Raw genomic sequence first — 18,386 nt, 5'->3', positions numbered from 1 at the left:
CAAGCTGGAGAGTCAGATCATCTGTCAGGTTCTGTGCCACTGACTGGGTCCACTTCGCGGCTCTAAAGGACGACTGAGCTCGTGGAGCGGTGAGAGTCCGAGCCCCCACCGGTCCAGACTGTAAAACCTTTTCAGAGCGTCCAGAATTTAGTCCAGTTCTGCTGCCAGGCTTCAGACCTCCCACAGTCACATCCCTCCCCAGATTTATGCTGCTGTCCTCCACAGCGTCTGGCTGCAGACGCTCTGTGATGGATTCACTCTGTTTGAGCCCAGCGGTGATCTGGGACTCAACTGGCACCGCCCCGCTGATCACCTGAGATTTATGAGACAAGATCACAGGACGCTGCCGCCGGACCTCCCTGAATGCCAGACCCTGGACTCAGTTAGTCACTCCTTTACCTCTCTCCTCCGTCACTCTGATCACATCAGGTGTTAAGTCGTTCTGCGCTCATCTCTCTCTGTGATTCCATGAATCCTTCATTACTCCATCACTCGCTCATCGTTCTTCCCAGCTTCATCACTCCTTCACTCTTGTTACCTCTTCACTGCCTCATGGCACCTTCATCACTCCTTCATTCATTCTTCATTCCATCACTCTGTCATCTTTTTTCACGGCTTCATCTCTCCTCCGTCACTCATTCATCACTCCTATTCCTTCTCCCGGTCCTCCCACTGCTCCCTCGCTCTTTCACCCCTTCATCACTCTGTCACCACTCTTCAGCATCTCCAATCCTTCAGGCTCAGTGTCTTCTTCTGCCACTGTCCACTGCTGTGATGACGTGATCACCTCCTGCTGAGAAGCCACGTGTCCTGCCCTGAGATCACTCTGGCAGGAGCGCACCTCGTCTCCGGAGCTGAGGCTGCAGGAGCCCCACCACGGAGCTTCCCTACAGCTCAAGGTGTTTCCGCGGAATTGGCTGCGGTACTCCTGGATGCCCGGGTCTGTGCGAAGAGCAGGGCGCATGTGTGACGTGCACGGAGCCGCTGACCGCCGCCGTCGCTGCTGCTGCTGCTCCCTCCACCCTGCTGCTCCTCCTCTTCCCCCTCCTCCTCTCTGCTGTTGTGCGCAAACCTCCAGCCGCCGGACGGACGCAGTTTGACGGTCCAAACTAGCAGGAGGAGAAGCCAGTGACGGAACCGGGATCTGGACCGGACATGGATACTTGAGCGACAGAATTTCTTCCTCTGCTTTCTTCTTCTTTTCATCCTCTCCTCCTGCGATGTTGCTCTTTCCCCGGCGGTTCTGATCCACCTGCTCGATGTCTGTCATCAGTTCCTAACCCAGACAAGATGAGGCTCTCTGCTCCGGACTCGGTTCTGGTGTTGCTCTGCGGCTTGCTGGGTCCCGTCATGGGAGCTTTTCCCAGCAGCGTCCAGATCGGTGAGTGAAGCTGCAGCTGGACACACACGCACGCACACGCTTGGCTCCTGCAGGAGTGCGTGTAGCGCGCCACTGCAGCAGACGTGTGTGCATGTGCGCGTGTGAAGGACCCGGGACCTCTGTCGGTTCTGAAGCTGCAGCACAAACTGTTTTTCATTCCTGCTGCGTGTGCTCGATGTTAGAGGCTGAAACCTTCAGTGACCTGCAGGTGACGATGATGTTCTCTCCCCCCCCCCCCGCTCCACCACCATCACTTCCCCTCCAGCGAAGCAGGACCCATTCAGGATTTCTCCTGCTCTGAGGAGTTCTGGAGAGCGGAGGCTTCAGAACCACCAGAGGGGACCAGTGACTGGACTTGTCCTTTTTATCATCCAGAACCCAAACCGGTCCATGGCTGACCCCCTCCCCCCAAGGGAGGTGAGAGGTCAGGATGTGCGTGGGGGGGGGAGGTGACGTCACAGCAGCAGAATCTCCTCTCTGCAGTTCCACGTCACAAACTCACATGGTTTCTGTGACTGAGTCGGATCTTCAGATGGTGATCCGGTCCTCTCTTGCGCTCTCTGTCAGGAGGTTGCTGGTTTGATTCCAGTGAGAGTTGCACAGCTGAGACGTTTCAGGGGCTCCACCTCCTGCTGACCCCGGCTTGCTGGGATGGGTAGATGATCTGTCCCATGACGTCCATGCTGAAGCATCTTCACCCTGTCACCGGAGGTGAAGGGGTGTCTGGGTCAGTCTGTGATCTGAGAGAACACATGAACTGACTCAGAGTCACACCGAGAACATCAACCTGGTCCCTCAAACCCTGGTTCTTCTGGTGGCGTCCAATATGTGATCAGGGGTTCTGGCCGTAACACTGCGGAGGTCTTCTCTCCGGACTGGTCCTGAACAGGTCTGTAAGTGTGCTGGGTCAAATGTGGTTCGGGTCTTTGATGCCGGTCAGCTGCTTGAAGCCCACTTTTGAGATCCATCTGAAGCAGAAGGGCTCAGATCTGTCCGTGGTCACGTGACCACAGCTGCAGCGGTCAATGTGTGTCGTCATGTTGCTCGCTGACCCGTGAGAGCAGAATGTGGCACAGCAAGCCGCACACTGGGCCTCTGAGCGGAGGAGAACCGGCGACTCATTTGAGCTGAAGTTGCTGTTGCTGTCTCCTTCAGAAGCTCCAGAGATGATCGTTGGTTCCAGTTGAGTCAGCAGATGACGTCCTTCTGTAGCCTTGGAGAACCTGAGGGAACCTCTGTCGGTGAAGGGGTTGAATCTGTTTATGACCACAATGAGTCCAGTTTGACCTCCAGGGAGTCGTCCACAGCAGAGCAGTGACTCACACGACCTGTTCTGGAACCAGCCACTGCAGAACCCTCCAGCTCCAGAGAGAGTTAGTCCCGGGTTTCGGGTCTCGGGTTCTGCCTCATTATCACAGGACCAGCCCGCTGCACATCTGGACTGGAACTCACGGACCCAGTTGAGCTCCTGTTGTCTCCAGGCCAGATGGTATTTACAGAACTTCAAAGTCTTCACTTCTGGTTCCACCCCTCACCGGGACTGGGCCAGAGCCCTCCTCCTGCTGGTGTCGGAGGAGACGTATCATTCACGAGTGATGATGATTTGACCCAAACTCGACGTCTGACGTTGAATCTAAGTTCTTCACTTGAGTCCCCTTTCCAACATCTGCTGGATTAAAGAACGAATGGGATCAAGCTTTACTGAGCTGAACTGCTGCTCCGACATCATCAGAACCTTCAGCCCTTAGTGAGTGTAGAGACCTGGTCATGGACCTTCTTACCAAGCTCTCCAGAAACAATTCAAGGTTCTACTCAAATTCAGGGTCGCCCATGAAGGTGCAGGATTCACGGTTGATCTCTGTGTGAGAAGGGGCCTCATGGTTCTCATAACTCTCGTAAACTTGACAAGGAGAAGTTCTTCAGGTGTCCACAATCTGACCTGATCCAGGTGAGAATGTTGACCCTGAAACTGACCTCCAAGCTTCAAACAGATTTGTTGATGATGATCCAGAGCATCCTCGGCCCTCACAGTTCCGGACCTCACCAGTTCCTCTCTTGTTCCTGCAGGTGGCCTGTTCATCAGGAACACGGATCAGGAATACACGGCGTTCCGGTTGGCCATTTTCCTGCACAACACGAGTCCCAATGCCTCGGAAGCTCCGTTCAACCTGGTGCCTCACGTGGACAACATCGAGACCGCCAACAGCTTCGCCGTCACCAACGCCTGTGAGTCCACGTCCATTGCTCCTCCGAAGGTCATATGACAGGTCAGGGGAAGGACTGAGGTCCAGAGGATCAGAGAAGAGAATAGGAAACGGAATCGAGATTTATAATCTGAGAAACCTACCTCATGAGTTTCACTCATGAGTTTCATGATCATCTTTGGTGCGTTTTCATATGGTGACACCGACTGTATCAGTTTAATCTGATCCGAACGTCGATTTAATCTGGCTATCCTACTGAGCTAGTCTGGAATACACAGAATTGAAGTTCATTTTGGAGTGTCAACATAGACGTCGTCTGGAAATGGGGTCCAAGGTCACATGATCAACCTTTTCCTTGTTCCGAGCTCCAGATTACAACAGATTACTCATTTTAGTGGCAATTTTGTGTTGAACAAATATTCACGTGAGATAATCTTGGACCCTGATGGTTCTGATCCGTCTGCTGCGCTCCTGGTCTGAACGTTCTGTTCTGACATTGCTGGTCTTCTGCTGCTGTTGCTGCAGTGAGACGGTTCTGATCCTAATCTGAGGTGTCATCTACGCATAAAACAAATTTCTTCACTGTGACGTTTTCATTTCTGCATTAGAAACAAGTGATATTGGTCCAGAGCATTGTGCCGATGCATCTGCGCTGTGCAACGCGTGTCCATCAACCCTCACATCGCTTCAATAATCTGGTAATGATCATGTGAGTGTATTAATCCCTTTATCAGTTCAGTCCAGAAGTCATCTGTGGTCGGATAATTCCTTGTCAACTTGTTTATTTGCTCAGATGGCAAACACACAGCTAATGATGTGACCGTCAGAGCAGGGACGCGTGGCCTCTGCTGGATTAGGATTGAGCTGTGTCATCAGTGAACCTCAGCGTGAGTCTGGATAGCGGTGTGTATCCACAGCGTCTGGTCCCCTGACCTCGCTGGCCAGTGGACAGCATCTGTATCTGAGGGTTGGAGAAGAGCAGGAGGAAGAAGAGGGAGGGTGGATCTGTGAGTGACATGGGTTTCATCATAAAGATACTTTTTTATTAAGCGTTCGCTCAAACTCCTCCACATAAATATGCAAAGGTCTTGAGGTATGAGATTATAAACTTCTGTTTTCTGTCCGTCAACAAATCATTGACATAAACTCTCCTGACATAATCTGCTCCCTTAATTTCCCTTAATGAGATTATCTGCCCATTATGTCATGCAAACTTTCAGAGGGGTGAATTAACTTAATCTGGTGACAACTGGAGTGTTGACTTAATCTGGTTATTACAGGAGTGTTGACTTAATCTGGTGACTACTGGTATGTTAGTTTAATATGGTGACTCCTAGTGTGTTGTCGTAATCTGGAGAAGACTATCCTGTTGACCTAATCTGGTGGTTACTAAAGTGTTGACTTAATCTGGTTATTACAGGAGTGTTGACTTAATCTGGTGACTACTGGTATGTTAGTTTAATATGGCGACTACTAGCATGATGACTTCAATCTGTGGAACATTATCTTAATCTTGTGACCACTAGCATGTTACTTTAATCTGGTGACTCCAAGTGTGTTGTCTTAATCTGGAGAAGACTATCCTGTTGACTTAATCTGGTGCTTACTAAAGTGTTGACTTAATATGGTGACTACTAGTGTGTTAGTTTAATACTACTAGTGTGTTGTCTTAATCTGGTGGTTACTAAAGTGTTGACTTAATCTGGTTATTACAGGAGTGTTGATTTAATCTGGTGACTACTGGTATGTTAGTTTAATATGGTGACTACTTGCATGTTGACTTTAATCTGTGGAACATTATCTTAATCTTCTGACCATTAGCATGTTAGTTTAATCTGTTGACTCCTATTGTGTTGTCTTAATCTGGTGGTTACCAAAGTGTTGACTTAATCTGGTGACTACAAGCATGTTGACTTTAATCCAGGGAACACCATCTTAATCTAGTGACTACTAGTGTGTTTTACTCTGGTGAACACTATCCTGTAGACTTTGTCTGGTGGTTACTAAAGTGTTGACTTAAACTGGTGACTACTGATATGCTAGTTTAAACTGGTAACTTCTAGTGTATTTTCTGAATCTGGTGAACACTATCCTAATCTGGTGACCACTAGCATGTTGACTTAATCTGGCGGTTACTGGACTGTTGACTTAATCAAATGACTAATGGCGTGTTGACTATAATTCGGTGACTACTGAAGATTGAACTTAAAATGGTGACTACTAGAGCGTTGACTTTCATCGAGAGAAGACCCTCTTAACCTAGTGACTACTAGTGTGTTGTCTTAATCTGGTGAACATTATCCTAATATGGTGACCACTAGCATGTTAATTTAATCTGGTGGTTACTAAAGTGTTGATTTAAAAAGGTGACTACTGGTATGTTAATTTAATCTGGTGACGACTAGAGTGTTATCTTAATCTGGTGAACACTATCATAATTTGGTGACAGCTAGCATGTTGACTTAATCTGGTGGTTACTGGACTGTTGTTAATCTGGTGACTACTAAGGTATTAACTTAAAATGGTGAGTACTAGAGTGTTGACTTTAATCTAGGCTCTAAACACCATCTTAATCTAAAGACTATTGGAGTGAGGACTGAGTCCAGTGACTACTGGGTTATAAACAGGCGACAATACTGTTGTTAATCCTCACTAGCCGGTGATGCAGACCAGGCTGGGTGGAGGGGACCAGGCGCAGGAACCATGTGAGCGCTCTGCGCCGCTGATAATGGCTGCACAGGAAGTGAGTCTGCAGCTCATTGATTGGCCGAGCCAGAGCAGAATTACATGAACCAATCAATGAGTGTGACCGCTCAGAGCTGAGGGTGGTGGGGAGGAGGGGGGCGTGAATAGTAGGGTTGGGTTTGATCGACCCGCAGTCACAGTTCTCTCCCCCGCGCTCACTTTTGTCCTCCATCTTTGTTACTTCTGAGAGTCGATGCTGCGAATCTGTGGAGGGAGAAGCCGAGGCTGAGGACGAGCAGGTGACAGGTGTCAAAGGCTAGTTGGGTGCAGCTCTGGCCTTCCACTTTAGTTCTGCTGAGTGAGCAGAACCGATCTTGTCAACGGAACTGAAGTTGGTTCTGGTGAGCGGCTCCGCCCCTGTGCTCCTGTCAGCTGCCGAGTCGGCACATTTGTCGTTCGCAGTGTCGACTCTCACAGTCCTTGAACTCGCTGTGCGTCACCTGCAGCGTCTCCCTCAGGACCGTGAGGCAGCGTCCGGTGCTTCACCTCCACGCCCGAACTTTAGAACAACTTTATCCAGTCTCTTCTGGTGTGCAGCCAAGTCTTTGTTGGTTCGCGGCCAACACAGAGCGACTAGGTCTGACAGTGACATCATCGGTGAGCGTATGCGACAGTCAGTCAGTCAGATGCCTTCACCTCACTCTCTTCTGTCTGCTCCTCTTGTGCTTCTGCCTGAGTAACACTTTTCAGCGCCTCCTACCAGATCTTAAACTGGTATGAACACGGGCTAGTTGAATGGAAATCACCAAAATTCTGAGAGTTCCAAGCGTCCCTGTGCTGTGAAGGCGCCAAGACAGGTTCTTCAGGTGAAGTCTGCTTTGAATGTGCAGCTGCTCCAGGCCTTAAAAGAGAGTCTGATCCAGCACTTCTGCGCCGCCACATCTCCTAAACGGATTTGGCTCTGAGGAGTGGAGAAAACGAAAAAGCCGACCCGTTCTCTTCCGGTTAATACTGGCGTTGATTTCCACGTGTCAGACAGGAAATGCTTAACCACGCAGATGGATAAAGGTCGCAACGAGTCTGACCTCCTGCTGCCTCCGTGGCTCTGACTCGGTTCTCCTGTCTTCTCACTCAGGTGAGCGGAGAGAGGATGACTCCCTCCTTAAACTCAGGAGTGTGAAGACAAATCCAGTCCTGGAACAAGTGAAGTCAGCTGAGCTGCTGTTCCTCCTCTCGCGTCACACTTCAGCTCTCGCACGCCAGTAATCGGTAGCAGCGCGCAGCTGCTATTCAAGTCTATTATCTCTGCAGCGCTAAACGCCGCTGCGGCTACGACGGACGAGGGAGAAGAGGATAGGCCTCGGGGCCAGACTTGGACCAGTAATGGCTGGTGTTGGCAGGAAGAAAGGAAGGGGAGAAAGGAGCGGGGGAGGGGGAGATAATATGAGATTAATGTGGTGGAGCGGGAAGGAAGAGGGGGTGATGGGATTGTGAAAGAAAGGACGCAGCGGCTCGGAAGACGGTGAAGCTGACGTTGCTCAGATGTTCCCTGGAAAGATAGGATCTAGTTTTTTTACATTTTTGGCAGCATGATCCTCCTCCACCTGACTCTCACGTCGTGGTCCAAGTTTTCACTGCCAGGTGGGCGACGGTCCACAGGAGCGACTGGCGCTGCGTCCAGGACTGGGGTCACTCGGTCTGAACGGTCGGTCCTGGTCCAATCGGGTGGCCGGGCTGATCATGTGAATTATGTAAATGTTGCTGCTGGGAGATAATCACCGACGATCCTCTCTGGCTAACAAGCCTTAATTAAATCACACACGCTTTTATTTCAGCTGATAAATTTCGTCCGGAGCAATATTTGGTTTTCTTCAATGAGGTTTCTCCTCCGCTGCTTCGTCTCTCCCCCCAATCAGTGTGTGTGTGTGAGAGAGAGTGCATGTGTGCACAGGCCAGTGTGAGACAGAGTGCATGTGTGTGAGAGAGAGGAAGAGCATGTCCGTGTGTGTGTGTTTGTCTGTGTGTGTAAAAGTGTGTGTGTCAGACAGAGAGAGTGTTGCGTGTGTGCCCATGGGTTTTAGCTTAAATGTACTTGGTGGCGACAAAACACCTGGAAACACACCTACTTGTGGGGACTGTATGCATTTGTGGGAACATTTTACAGGTCCCCACAAGGTTAAGCCCCATATTTCAGGATAAAAACTTTGACCTTGTTTTTGGTTTAGGTCCTGGTTAAGGTTAGCCATGTGTTGTGAATGGTTCGGTGTTGGGTGAGAGGCTGGGGGAAGTCAATGAAATGTCCCCACAATGCATGAAAAAATGACTGTGTGTGTGAGCGTGTGTTGTGGTCATGCTGTCCCGGTCTCTCAGCAGGAAGTCAAGAATAGACTCTGATTTGGTCTTGATTACTGCGCTTGTGTGGATCTGCGCTGTGATTGGTTGGCAGACCGGACGGTGATGATGATGATGATGATGAAGATGATGAGGACAAACCTGGTGAGCTCCTGGTCTTGTTCTGGTTGTTGACGTTTGTGCCACGCCGCCCTCCACCCCGGCTAGCTGGGACACTTCGAACCATCCAGGGAGTGAAGGAAAGGAGCGGACCTGGACGCGGCAGGAGATGCTCCTGCTTATCTTCCTCCCCACCTTCCCTCCGCTCCCCCTCCACCCCCCTCCTCTCACAGTAAATCCGCTGACTCTCCTGATCCGCTGGGATGCATGATGATGCACATTAATGTTCCCCAGAGACAGCAGCCTTCACTTGAATATTGGTGCAGCAGGAGGAGAAGGAGGTGAAGAATTGGAGGAGGGGATGAAGGACGAGGAGAGAAAGACCTTTGATGTTTGGTCTTATCAAAAGAAATGCAAATGACTGCAGCGACGAGCTTCTCTTAAAGGTGCAGGCGTGTTTACTAGCCTGGACCGGACCTGCTGCGGAGGGCTTCTCTGAGGAGCGACCTCCAGCTTGACCTGGGCTTCGTGGTCGGATGAAGCTTTGGTCTTCACCTGAGGAAGAGACAGATGTTTCTCCAGATTGGTCCTGTAGCAGCTGCTCTAACTCAAGATCTGAGGCCTCTCCTTGTCCCTCAGAAGATTCCACATCCTACATCAGTTTCAGGACAATGTTTCTGAAGCTTCACTTTTCCTTTCCAAAGTCCCGCCCTGCAGGTTCGGCGGCTGCAGTCGGGGCGGATAAATCCTGAGCGCGGCGTTTCTGATCAGACCTGTGAGCGGCAGTAATGAGGTCAGGGTTGCTGCTGCGGCGGAGATTTACAGAGGAGTGAGGAGGTCCAGCTGTCTCCTCCACGCCTCGTCGCCATGACCATAGATCTGCTGCGGCGCCACCGAGCGTGACGGGCCGCCGCGGTGATAGTGGATTTGGCCTTGGTAGTTACACACTCGGCAAGAGGAGCAATCTTTTCCATTCTGTATGGCTGTTCCCACACCAAGCAAACTTCCCGTGCTCCAGTTTTGGTCCCGAAAAGCCTCTTCCTGTGTTTGTTTCCTGTTTCAAAATCTTTGGTGTGGAATCAAACACGCTCATTCTGGTCACACACTGAGCTCGCGAGTTAATGGAGCATCTGAATGTTTCCCATGTGACTCGGCGACTTCACCTCCAGGGTCGAGTCCTCAAGTGCTCTGGGTGACACTCCGTCAACTGAAACACCGGGAGGCGTCGGAGTACAACTGCAGCTCTGGATTATTCATCACGCTTGGCGTCAATAATTCACCGTGTTTAGCCTGATATCCACCGCAGACGTGTGCGAGCATGTGCGGCTGTGCGTCCGCAGTCTAAGTGCCGGTCGCTGAGAGACTTTTGTTCTGGAAAGAGAGACAGCTCCAGAGCTGCGGTCGGAACACAGATGGTGTTTGCTTGTGCCGCCGCTTTCAGACTTCCATCTCTCACACACACACGCGCACGCAGTCCCTGGATGCTGTTGTGTGTCGGGACTCTCAGGTGTCGTGTTCCGGCTCGACTCTCTCCTCATTAACCTCCATCTGGACCACTGTCTCTTCATCTTGTCGGCGGTTGCTCTGACAAATCTTCACCTGACACTCAGGACTTCCTCCGGCTCAGGAAGCATCTGTAACACTGTGAGACTCGGACTTGGACGTCAGCAGGAGGAGACCAGGTCCGCTCCAGCAGACAGTGTGAACAGGTGGTCGTAATGTTATGGTTGATCACTGTAGAACCTGATGAAAGTCCTCCTGGATTCCTGGATCCACTTCCTGTTGTGAGTGTGCCCCCTGCAGCGCCTCCTGCAGGCCTCACATCTGCATCACGGAAAAACAAATATTTAGTTATCCGGGAAACCTTCGTCTGATAAGGCACGAGGAGCAGAAGTTCCTTGTGGCGTATTCCGAGTTGACTGAAGTTCCCCCACACCCCGTCTTCCCCTTACCCCCGCTCCCATCTGTATTCCGCCGGCTCGCACTGCAAATACTCCATGATCTTCTCTGTTTTTTTTCTTGTCTGTTTCTGCTCGTCTGGCTGCTTTCAGCGCTTCTAAAAATAGTCCAACATGTCGGAGGTGGGAGGACTTGACCAGCGTCCAGAGAGCAAACGCACAAACATTACCATGTGTTGTGTCTTGGGGCGGGAGAATCGACCGGAGTCGGCAGTCGCAGGGTCGACTCCTCGGCTGAGAACTTGTTTGTTTGTGTTGAGTTCGGTGCGTTGCTGTCGCCGCCGTCGGCTGTTGTGTTTAAGCTGCCAGAACGTTGTGCTTGAACAAAGTCGGGTGTAACAAAGGTCATTAGTTCTACCAAAGTGATTTTCTGCATCACAAATTTTAACGTCTTCCGCCCGGACGAACACACCCAGGCTAAAGATTATGACCAGCGGCCCAGCTGTGTGGTCGACTCTGTGTGGTCGTGGTTTCACGAGACGTCAGAGAAATCCTTCGCAACACTTGTTCAACGGCAGCAGCGGCAGAAGACTGGGCCACTGGAGACAGTCTGAGAGTTCTGCTGAGTCAGCAGGAACAGGACCAGAACAGCTCTTCAGGGAACAGATCAGATGAGGTTCTGATCTGAGAAGTGATAAAGTTTCCGACTGAAGTTGCTCACTGCTGAGTCCTGAAATGATGAGGGGTCCAGACATAGGTCGACAGCATGGCCCTCAACGGTGACATGAGAGACGCTGAGGTCACCAAGAGAATGCGTTTGATTTGAGGTCACTGTCTCACCCCTCATTGTATCACCCTCTCCCTATTCCTCCATCTCATCTTCATGCTATTTTCAACCCCTCACTGTCTCACCCTCTCATTCTTTTACTGTCTTACAACTCACTGTCTCGCGTCATCAGTCTCTTGTTCTCACCCTCACAGTGTTTTCATCCTCTCAGTGCCTCACCCCATCACCGTCTCAACTGCTCACTCTTTTACTGTTACCATCTAACATTCTCACACCTCACTATTTCAACCTCTCAGTCTCATTCTTTTACTGTCTTACCATCTCACTCTTACTACCCACTGTCTCACCCCATCAGAATCTCACCCTCACACTGTTTTAATCCACTCATTGTCTCTACTGTCACCGCCTCATCCAATCACTGTCTCACTTTCTCACTCTTTTGCTGTTACCATCTCACCTTCTCACTCCTCACAATCTCATCCTCAGTCTTATTCTTTTACTGTCTCACCACTTAGCCCATTACAGTCTCATTCTCTCATTGTTTTCACCTTGTCACTGTCTCACCCTCTCATTCTCACACTGTCTCACACTCTCATTCTTTTCCTGCCTCACCCTCTCACTGTCCAAACACTCAACATGCCATCAATATTCATCTGCTTGTTCGCCTCAGTGCAGTAAAGAGAGTGTGTTTATATATGTGTGTGTGTGTGTTTGTGTGAGTGTGTGCGTCCGCTGCCCTCCAAGCTTTTCTGAGACTGAACGGATGTGACAGCATCAGCCGAAAAAGAACTGTTGTCCTCAGACCCACGATCCCGTGTGTAGCTGCGTGCACGACACGTGTGTGTTTGTCCTTTTGAATCTGTGCATGAGTGTGTGAGTGTGTGGGAGGACACGCTGTCTGGAAAATCAGTGAAGCATCGTGTTTCTTCAACCAGAGTGCTTCCTCTTTCTGAACTCGTATCCCATGATGACTCAGTCAGTGTGTGTGCGTGTTTGTTTGTGTGTGTGCACGTGCACTCTCCTGTGACCTAAAACACAAACTATTAGTGCTTATATTCCTGTGTGGGCTGACAGTCGGACCTCCCGGTGCCGCTCTGAGCCGGACCAGCAGCCACCTGACCGAGCGGAGCAGGACGAGACGTGATCCTCCTCCGGGCTCACACTGCTGCTCTGACACACAACCGGGTCACAACGGTCCAGCAGCCCGGAGTTTAAAGCAGACCGTTCATCAGAGAGCAGGCCAGACTCTGCTCAGCGTTTGTGTGATTTAGTTCTCAAGTGAGGGCTGTGTCAGGTGGAGGAGTTGACAAAAATGATTTCGGGAACGTGGTACAAGCGTAAATTTGGTCGAATGATTGTAAGTGTGTGAATTTTGTGAGTGTCTGTCTGGTTTATCCTTAGTTGTGGGGACCAATTCTTGACAAAACACCTCCTTGTAAGGACCTTATGCCTTTGTGTGGACCGTTTTGCAGGACGCTACAAGTCCAAGCCTCAATTTGGGGATGAAGACTTTAGGTTTGGTTCAGAGTCCTGGTTAAGGTTTGGGGTTTTGGATAGTTACGTTTAGGGGGAGAGGCTGGGGAAAGGGTTACGGCAATGAGCGGTCCCCACAAGGATAGCGATACAAATGTGCATGTCACTCATGCATTATGTGCAGCTCTGATGTCCAGTGGGACTCCTCCTCCTCCTCCTCCTCTTCTTCTGTTGCTCCGAGGGGCAGAAGTCATGCGTACAAATGTGAACATACATGCAACCTGCACTTGAATGAACACAAGAACATGGAGCTCATGCTTGATGCATGCTGACACGCACCAGCAGGAGGAGGTGAACATCCTGACCAGATGTGAAGACTGCACTTGAATCAACAGACACGTGTCGAGGTACAGACTTGGAGGAGCTGATCCTCGTCTTCACTCAAGATGGTGCTGCGGTCCACGGAGAATGTGCGATCGGTAGTGCATGGTTTAAGGACACATCAGAGCGTGACCAGACCAGCTGGACTTGAACCTCCGACCTGCTGTGAGGACGGCTGGCGGCTGATGTTGGTGGTTTGTTCTGTGCGGAGCAACTCGATATATTGATGGGTCAGAGGTCAGAGGTCAGTGCTGTGGGCAGAGCCTGTCAGCTGAACGTGAAGGAGGAAAGCGCCTCAGTGACGTTGTTGTCGTGACCAGGCACTTTTCTTTTGGAGTCTGAGGATTTCGAGCACAAATAGGAAGTAGTTGGTTCAAGTGTTTCCTGTTGACACAGACGTCTTCTCTCACTCACCGGAACTCGCTCGCTGGTCTGCATTCTGACTCCTTCACCAACACCACAAGCGTCTTGCCGCCAACGTCTCAGTTTCACCTCTGAGTCTGCGACTGTGTCGGCGTGACGCTGATGTGAAGCGACTTCATGATGGCGGCTCTTACTGTGTCACACACATCGATCAGTGTGTGTGTTCTGACCTGCTTGTGCACTGGAGTGTGAGGCTGGCGGACGCTGTTTCAGGGTCAGTGCTGGTGTGACTAAATGGACCCGTCCAGGAGGCGGGTCCCTGCTGCACATGGAGGAGGTTCTGGAAGTGGACAGGAGTCCAGACTGAGTGGAAGGATTCTTTCTTGCTTCAGTGGAGCTCAACACACAGACGGCATGTTTGTTGCGTTGCTGGAGCTTGTTCATTTACTGACACCTGCAGGCCAGGTGAGGTGTGCCCAACTGTAGATATCGAAGGAGACTCTCACAGATGTCCTGGAATCTGTTTATCTAGACGACAGAGCCGTTGTTTTTGTCTTCATCTCAGTTTGTTTACAGCTTCAGCAACTGTCAGAAATTAAGGACGATGCCCCGCAACATGGAAGCTGCTTGTTATCTTGTCTGCTGTTTAAGACGCCGACTTAACAACGCCGACAGCCACGGCATCTGCTAACAAGTGTGTTTTTGGGACTGTGTGTGACAGAGAAAGAGAAAGAGAGCAGCTAAACATGAACACAACTGTCCTTTCAACCTCAGGAGACAGAAGAACGAAAGTAAGAATGTGAGCGAAGCCAATGAGACATTCAACAGGATCAGGAAATAGGGTCACAGTGGGGTCAAGAGGTCACTGCTCAGAGTTGAAGAACTGCGAGCGGAAAGGTTGAAGCAGGGTAGTCATCAGGACGGAACTTGAACCCGCCTCTCCATGTCCTCCCCAGTCTGCTCCCAGTACTCCCGCGGGGTCTTCGCCATCTTCGGCCTGTATGACAAGCGCTCGGTGCACACGTTGACGTCCTTCTGCAGCGCCCTGCACATCTCCCTCATCACGCCCAGCTTCCCCACCGAGGGCGAGAGCCAGTTCACGCTGCAGCTGAGACCCTCCATCAGGGGGGCGCTGTTGTCCCTGCTGGACCACTACGACTGGAACACCTTCGTCTTTCTCTACGACACCGACAGAGGTGAGTCTCGTGTCTGTGCTGGTGGAGATGCGAGTCAAGTTAAAGTGTGTGTGTACTGAAGTGGTGTGTTGCTTAGTGTGTATTTGAATCTCAGTGGCAAGTCAGTCGTCTGGTTTACAACTCAGACTGTGGTCCCTGACCGGACCCGGGTCAGGTCCACACGGGAATGTCGGTGCACAGATCTGGAAAGGAGCTCAGCTGCTCCTGTTAACCTATCAGCCTGTGACTTCAGCTGTGTGTTCTCAGACAAATGACAGGACTTGCATGTTTCAAAATCTCTTTGTTAGCTATGGACTCGTCAGCAGATCTGGACTCAGCGCTTGTGTGTGTGTGTGTTTAAAAGCTGGAGAGAGTTCAGCGTCATCAGCTGCTGCGCTTTTCTGTCAGTGCTGCTGAAAGAACTGCGTGTGTTGGAGTTGTTCTTATGCTGCTGTGGAAGTGACACAGTGTGTCACTTCGACACAACCATTGTTATTTATCCTTCACCTTCTTGAACAAACACACCAATGTACACACAAACACGCAACTATGTTGGTCCAGTTTATGTGCACACCAACATACACACACGTGTATGTCTATCCTTGTGGGGACATTGTGAGGTTGTGTAATGCTTTTCCCAGCCTATCACCATCCAAAACAAATAGTTAACCTCAACCAGGACTCTGAACCAAACCTAAACCCAATTATAATGACCCAGTTATTTTAAAGTCTTCATCCTCAAATTGAGGCTTAGCCTCATGGGGTCCAGCCAAATGTCCCGAGAAAGTCCTCACAAGGGCAGTGTTTTGGAAAGAGTTGCCAAATACCCTCTAAGTAATATGAACACACACACACACACACAAAGCGTCTCAACGGTTCTGCTCAGTCCAGCTGGTGACCGGGGTGAACCGATCCACTGGTCCACTGCGAGGCCCAGGTGCATGATGGGACCTATCAGAGGGCTGTCAAACCTGCTGTACATCTGACCTCTTCTGACCCTGGTCCCTGCTGCTCCCTTATGACTGTCTTGTTGCCAAGAGAGTGCAGATGAAAACCTGGACGCTCAGTGGCTTCCTGCGGAGTGTTGAGAAGACAGAGCAGAACCTCGGGTGGAGTCGTGCCAGATTCTCTGTCCCGGTCTACCCCGTGTGGACTTCCCTCTAATGGGGCGGGGTCTCAGGATCACAGGTTAACCCACTAATTGGGAGCGAAGGGAGACGCTGTGCCAGATTGTGACGGCCACCAGGAGGAGCCGTTTAAGGAGACATCTGTTCCTGCTGGAGGACACACACACACACACACACACACACCTGTATTTGCTTTACACACATACCTATCAGCCTTCACACACTCGGAGTTCCCCCTCTGGACTGGAAGATCTCGTTGGAAAGAATAAAATAAAGGCTTTTCAGCTTCTCCTCCAACATGATGGGACAGAAACGCTCAAGGACAAATGTAGCTAAACCTGTGTGTGCTTGTGTGCGCAGGCTATGCTATCCTGCAGGCCATCATGGAGAAGGCAGGGCAGAACAACTGGCAGGTGAGTGCCATCTGCGTGGAGAACTTCAACGACGCCAACTATCGCCGCCTGCTGGAGGATCTGGACCGTCGGCAGGAGAAGAAGTTTGTCATCGACCTGGAGGCGGAGCGTCTGTCGAACATGCTGGAGCAGGTAGCTGTGCTCACCGCTGCTGCACTCACTTCATGTGATGGACTCTTCAGTCCATCTGTCCGTCAGAAGCGTCTCCTGAAGGGTCTGACAGATCTTCTGACCACCTCCTCTCTTGCAGATTGTCAGCGTGGGCAAACATGTGAAAGGTTATCACTACATCATGGCCAACCTGGTGAGTTCTTTACTAGTGAGCACAGTCATGGACACATGCTGGTCCTGGTGTGTTCATGTCTTCCTGAGCATGACTCTCCGACTCTCCTCAGGGCTTCAAGGACATCAACCTGGAGCGCTTCATGCACGGTGGCGCCAACGTGACGGGCTTCCAGCTGGTGGACTTCAGCAACCCCATGGTCATCAAGCTGATGCAGCGCTGGAACAAGCTGGACCAGAGGGAGTACCCGGGGTCCGACGCTCCTCCCAAGGTACCTGCTGTAAGACTCCTCGTCGCTGCCTCCTGGACCACCACACCACCTCACCTGTGTTGACGGAGACACTGCTGACACGGAAGCCTCACTCAGTCCTCTTCTGCTACTGGTGTTTGAGTCGTTCCTATCTGAAGGTCGGCAGCAGTAGAGTCCCCCTGGTGGAGGCTTGACACATCATCTGCATACAGCATATTTCAGGCAGCAATCTCAAATGTTCACCCTCAGATGAAGATACGAGTGCGACAGTAAGACAAAGACACAATAGCTCTACTTGTCCTTCCTCATAAAACATCTGGGACTCAGAGAGTTGCAGACATCACATGGTACAAAACAGCATCATGGTTGGCCAGACACAAAAAGGCCTCACTGACAAACTCGGTGTTCTTGTTATCTCCCGTTGTGAGCAGAGCGACAGAGAAGAGCAGAGTCGAACACCAAAGCAATTTATCAACACACACCTGCATGTGCACATGTGAGGTCCAGAGGCAGCACCTGAGGCTCAGCTGCCATTGTCTCTCTGCCTCAGTACACGTCGGCGCTCACCTACGACGGTGTGATGGTGATGGCCGAGGCCTTCAGGAACCTGCGGCGCCAGAAGGTGGACATCTCCAGGAGAGGCAACGCCGGGGACTGTCTGGCCAATCCGGCCGCTCCGTGGAACCAGGGCGTGGACATGGAGAGGACCCTCAAGCAGGTGAGGAACCAGAGCCAGCCTTGACCCTGTGTAGAACCTCCTGTTTACCTGTGTGTGTGTGCAGGTGCGGATGCAGGGCCTGACAGGTAATGTCCAGTTCGACAACTACGGCCGCAGAGTCAACTACACCATGGACGTGTTTGAGCTCAAGAACAACGGACCTCGGCGGGTGAGACTTCCTTCTTCTAGTTCTGGGGTTTTGCCACCCCTCCTCCTCGGTGAGGGACGACTCCATCTCAGCCAATCACAGCGCTCCACGACAGAGACAGGAAGTTCCTGTTGGCCACCACGACAGCTTTACATTTCACTTCCTGTGCGTCGACCGTCTGCTGGGTTTCTGAGCAGACAGGAAAGGTTCTGTCTCTGAAGACACCGCCGCCTGGTGTTTCACCTGAAGTGACCATTTTAGTCGCACAAAATTCCTGGTTAGGTTCTGCTGTACCTGTGCCAGCACCTTCATGACCCTCACTGACCCTAACCCGCTCTCAACCACGTCCTATAGACCCTTATTAACCTCTTATAGCTCCTCATTTCCTTCCTACAAACCCTCGCTATCATGCTAACACATCTCTCATGGTCTGCAGATCGGTTACTGGAACGATGCCGATAAGCTGGTTCTGATCCAGGACTCTCCGTTGCTTCCCAATGACACCACTGGGATGGAGAACCGGACAGTCGTAGTGACCACCATCATGGTAAGAGGCGTGCATGCTCATCCACACACACACACTTATATCCTTGTGGGGACCTCACATCGACATAACCCTTTCCCCAGCCTCTTGCTCTAAACTCAACCA

The 18,386-nt window shown here is 51.0% G+C and overlaps 1 protein-coding gene across 4 annotated transcripts in view; it reads left to right on the top strand.

Moving 5' to 3' along the window:
• The first annotated feature begins 578 nt into the window (after window positions 1-578).
• The window catches only part of gria4b (glutamate receptor, ionotropic, AMPA 4b), a 27,978-nt gene continuing 10,170 nt past the window's right edge, over window positions 579-18,386 (top strand). The window contains exons 1-9 of one of the 4 annotated variants that reach the window (XM_053848081.1): window positions 579-1,381; window positions 3,449-3,607; window positions 14,580-14,819; window positions 16,286-16,470; window positions 16,589-16,642; window positions 16,734-16,892; window positions 17,422-17,589; window positions 17,654-17,758; window positions 18,174-18,284. In XM_053848081.1, the coding sequence (XP_053704056.1) occupies window positions 1,291-1,381; window positions 3,449-3,607; window positions 14,580-14,819; window positions 16,286-16,470; window positions 16,589-16,642; window positions 16,734-16,892; window positions 17,422-17,589; window positions 17,654-17,758; window positions 18,174-18,284 (1,272 nt within the window). In that variant the 5' untranslated portion in view covers window positions 579-1,290. Of the gene's footprint in view, window positions 1,382-3,448; window positions 3,608-14,579; window positions 14,820-16,285; window positions 16,471-16,588; window positions 16,643-16,733; window positions 16,902-17,421; window positions 17,590-17,653; window positions 17,759-18,173; window positions 18,285-18,386 lie in introns of all 4 variants that reach the window. The other 3 variants (XM_053848083.1, XM_053848079.1, XM_053848080.1) reach the window with 3 other exon arrangements.

The sequence above is a fragment of the Synchiropus splendidus genome, chromosome 17 (assembly GCF_027744825.2).
Source record: "Synchiropus splendidus isolate RoL2022-P1 chromosome 17, RoL_Sspl_1.0, whole genome shotgun sequence".
Taxonomy (NCBI): Eukaryota; Metazoa; Chordata; class Actinopteri; order Syngnathiformes; family Callionymidae; genus Synchiropus; species Synchiropus splendidus.
This window is presented reverse-complemented; position numbering and strand designations above follow the sequence as displayed.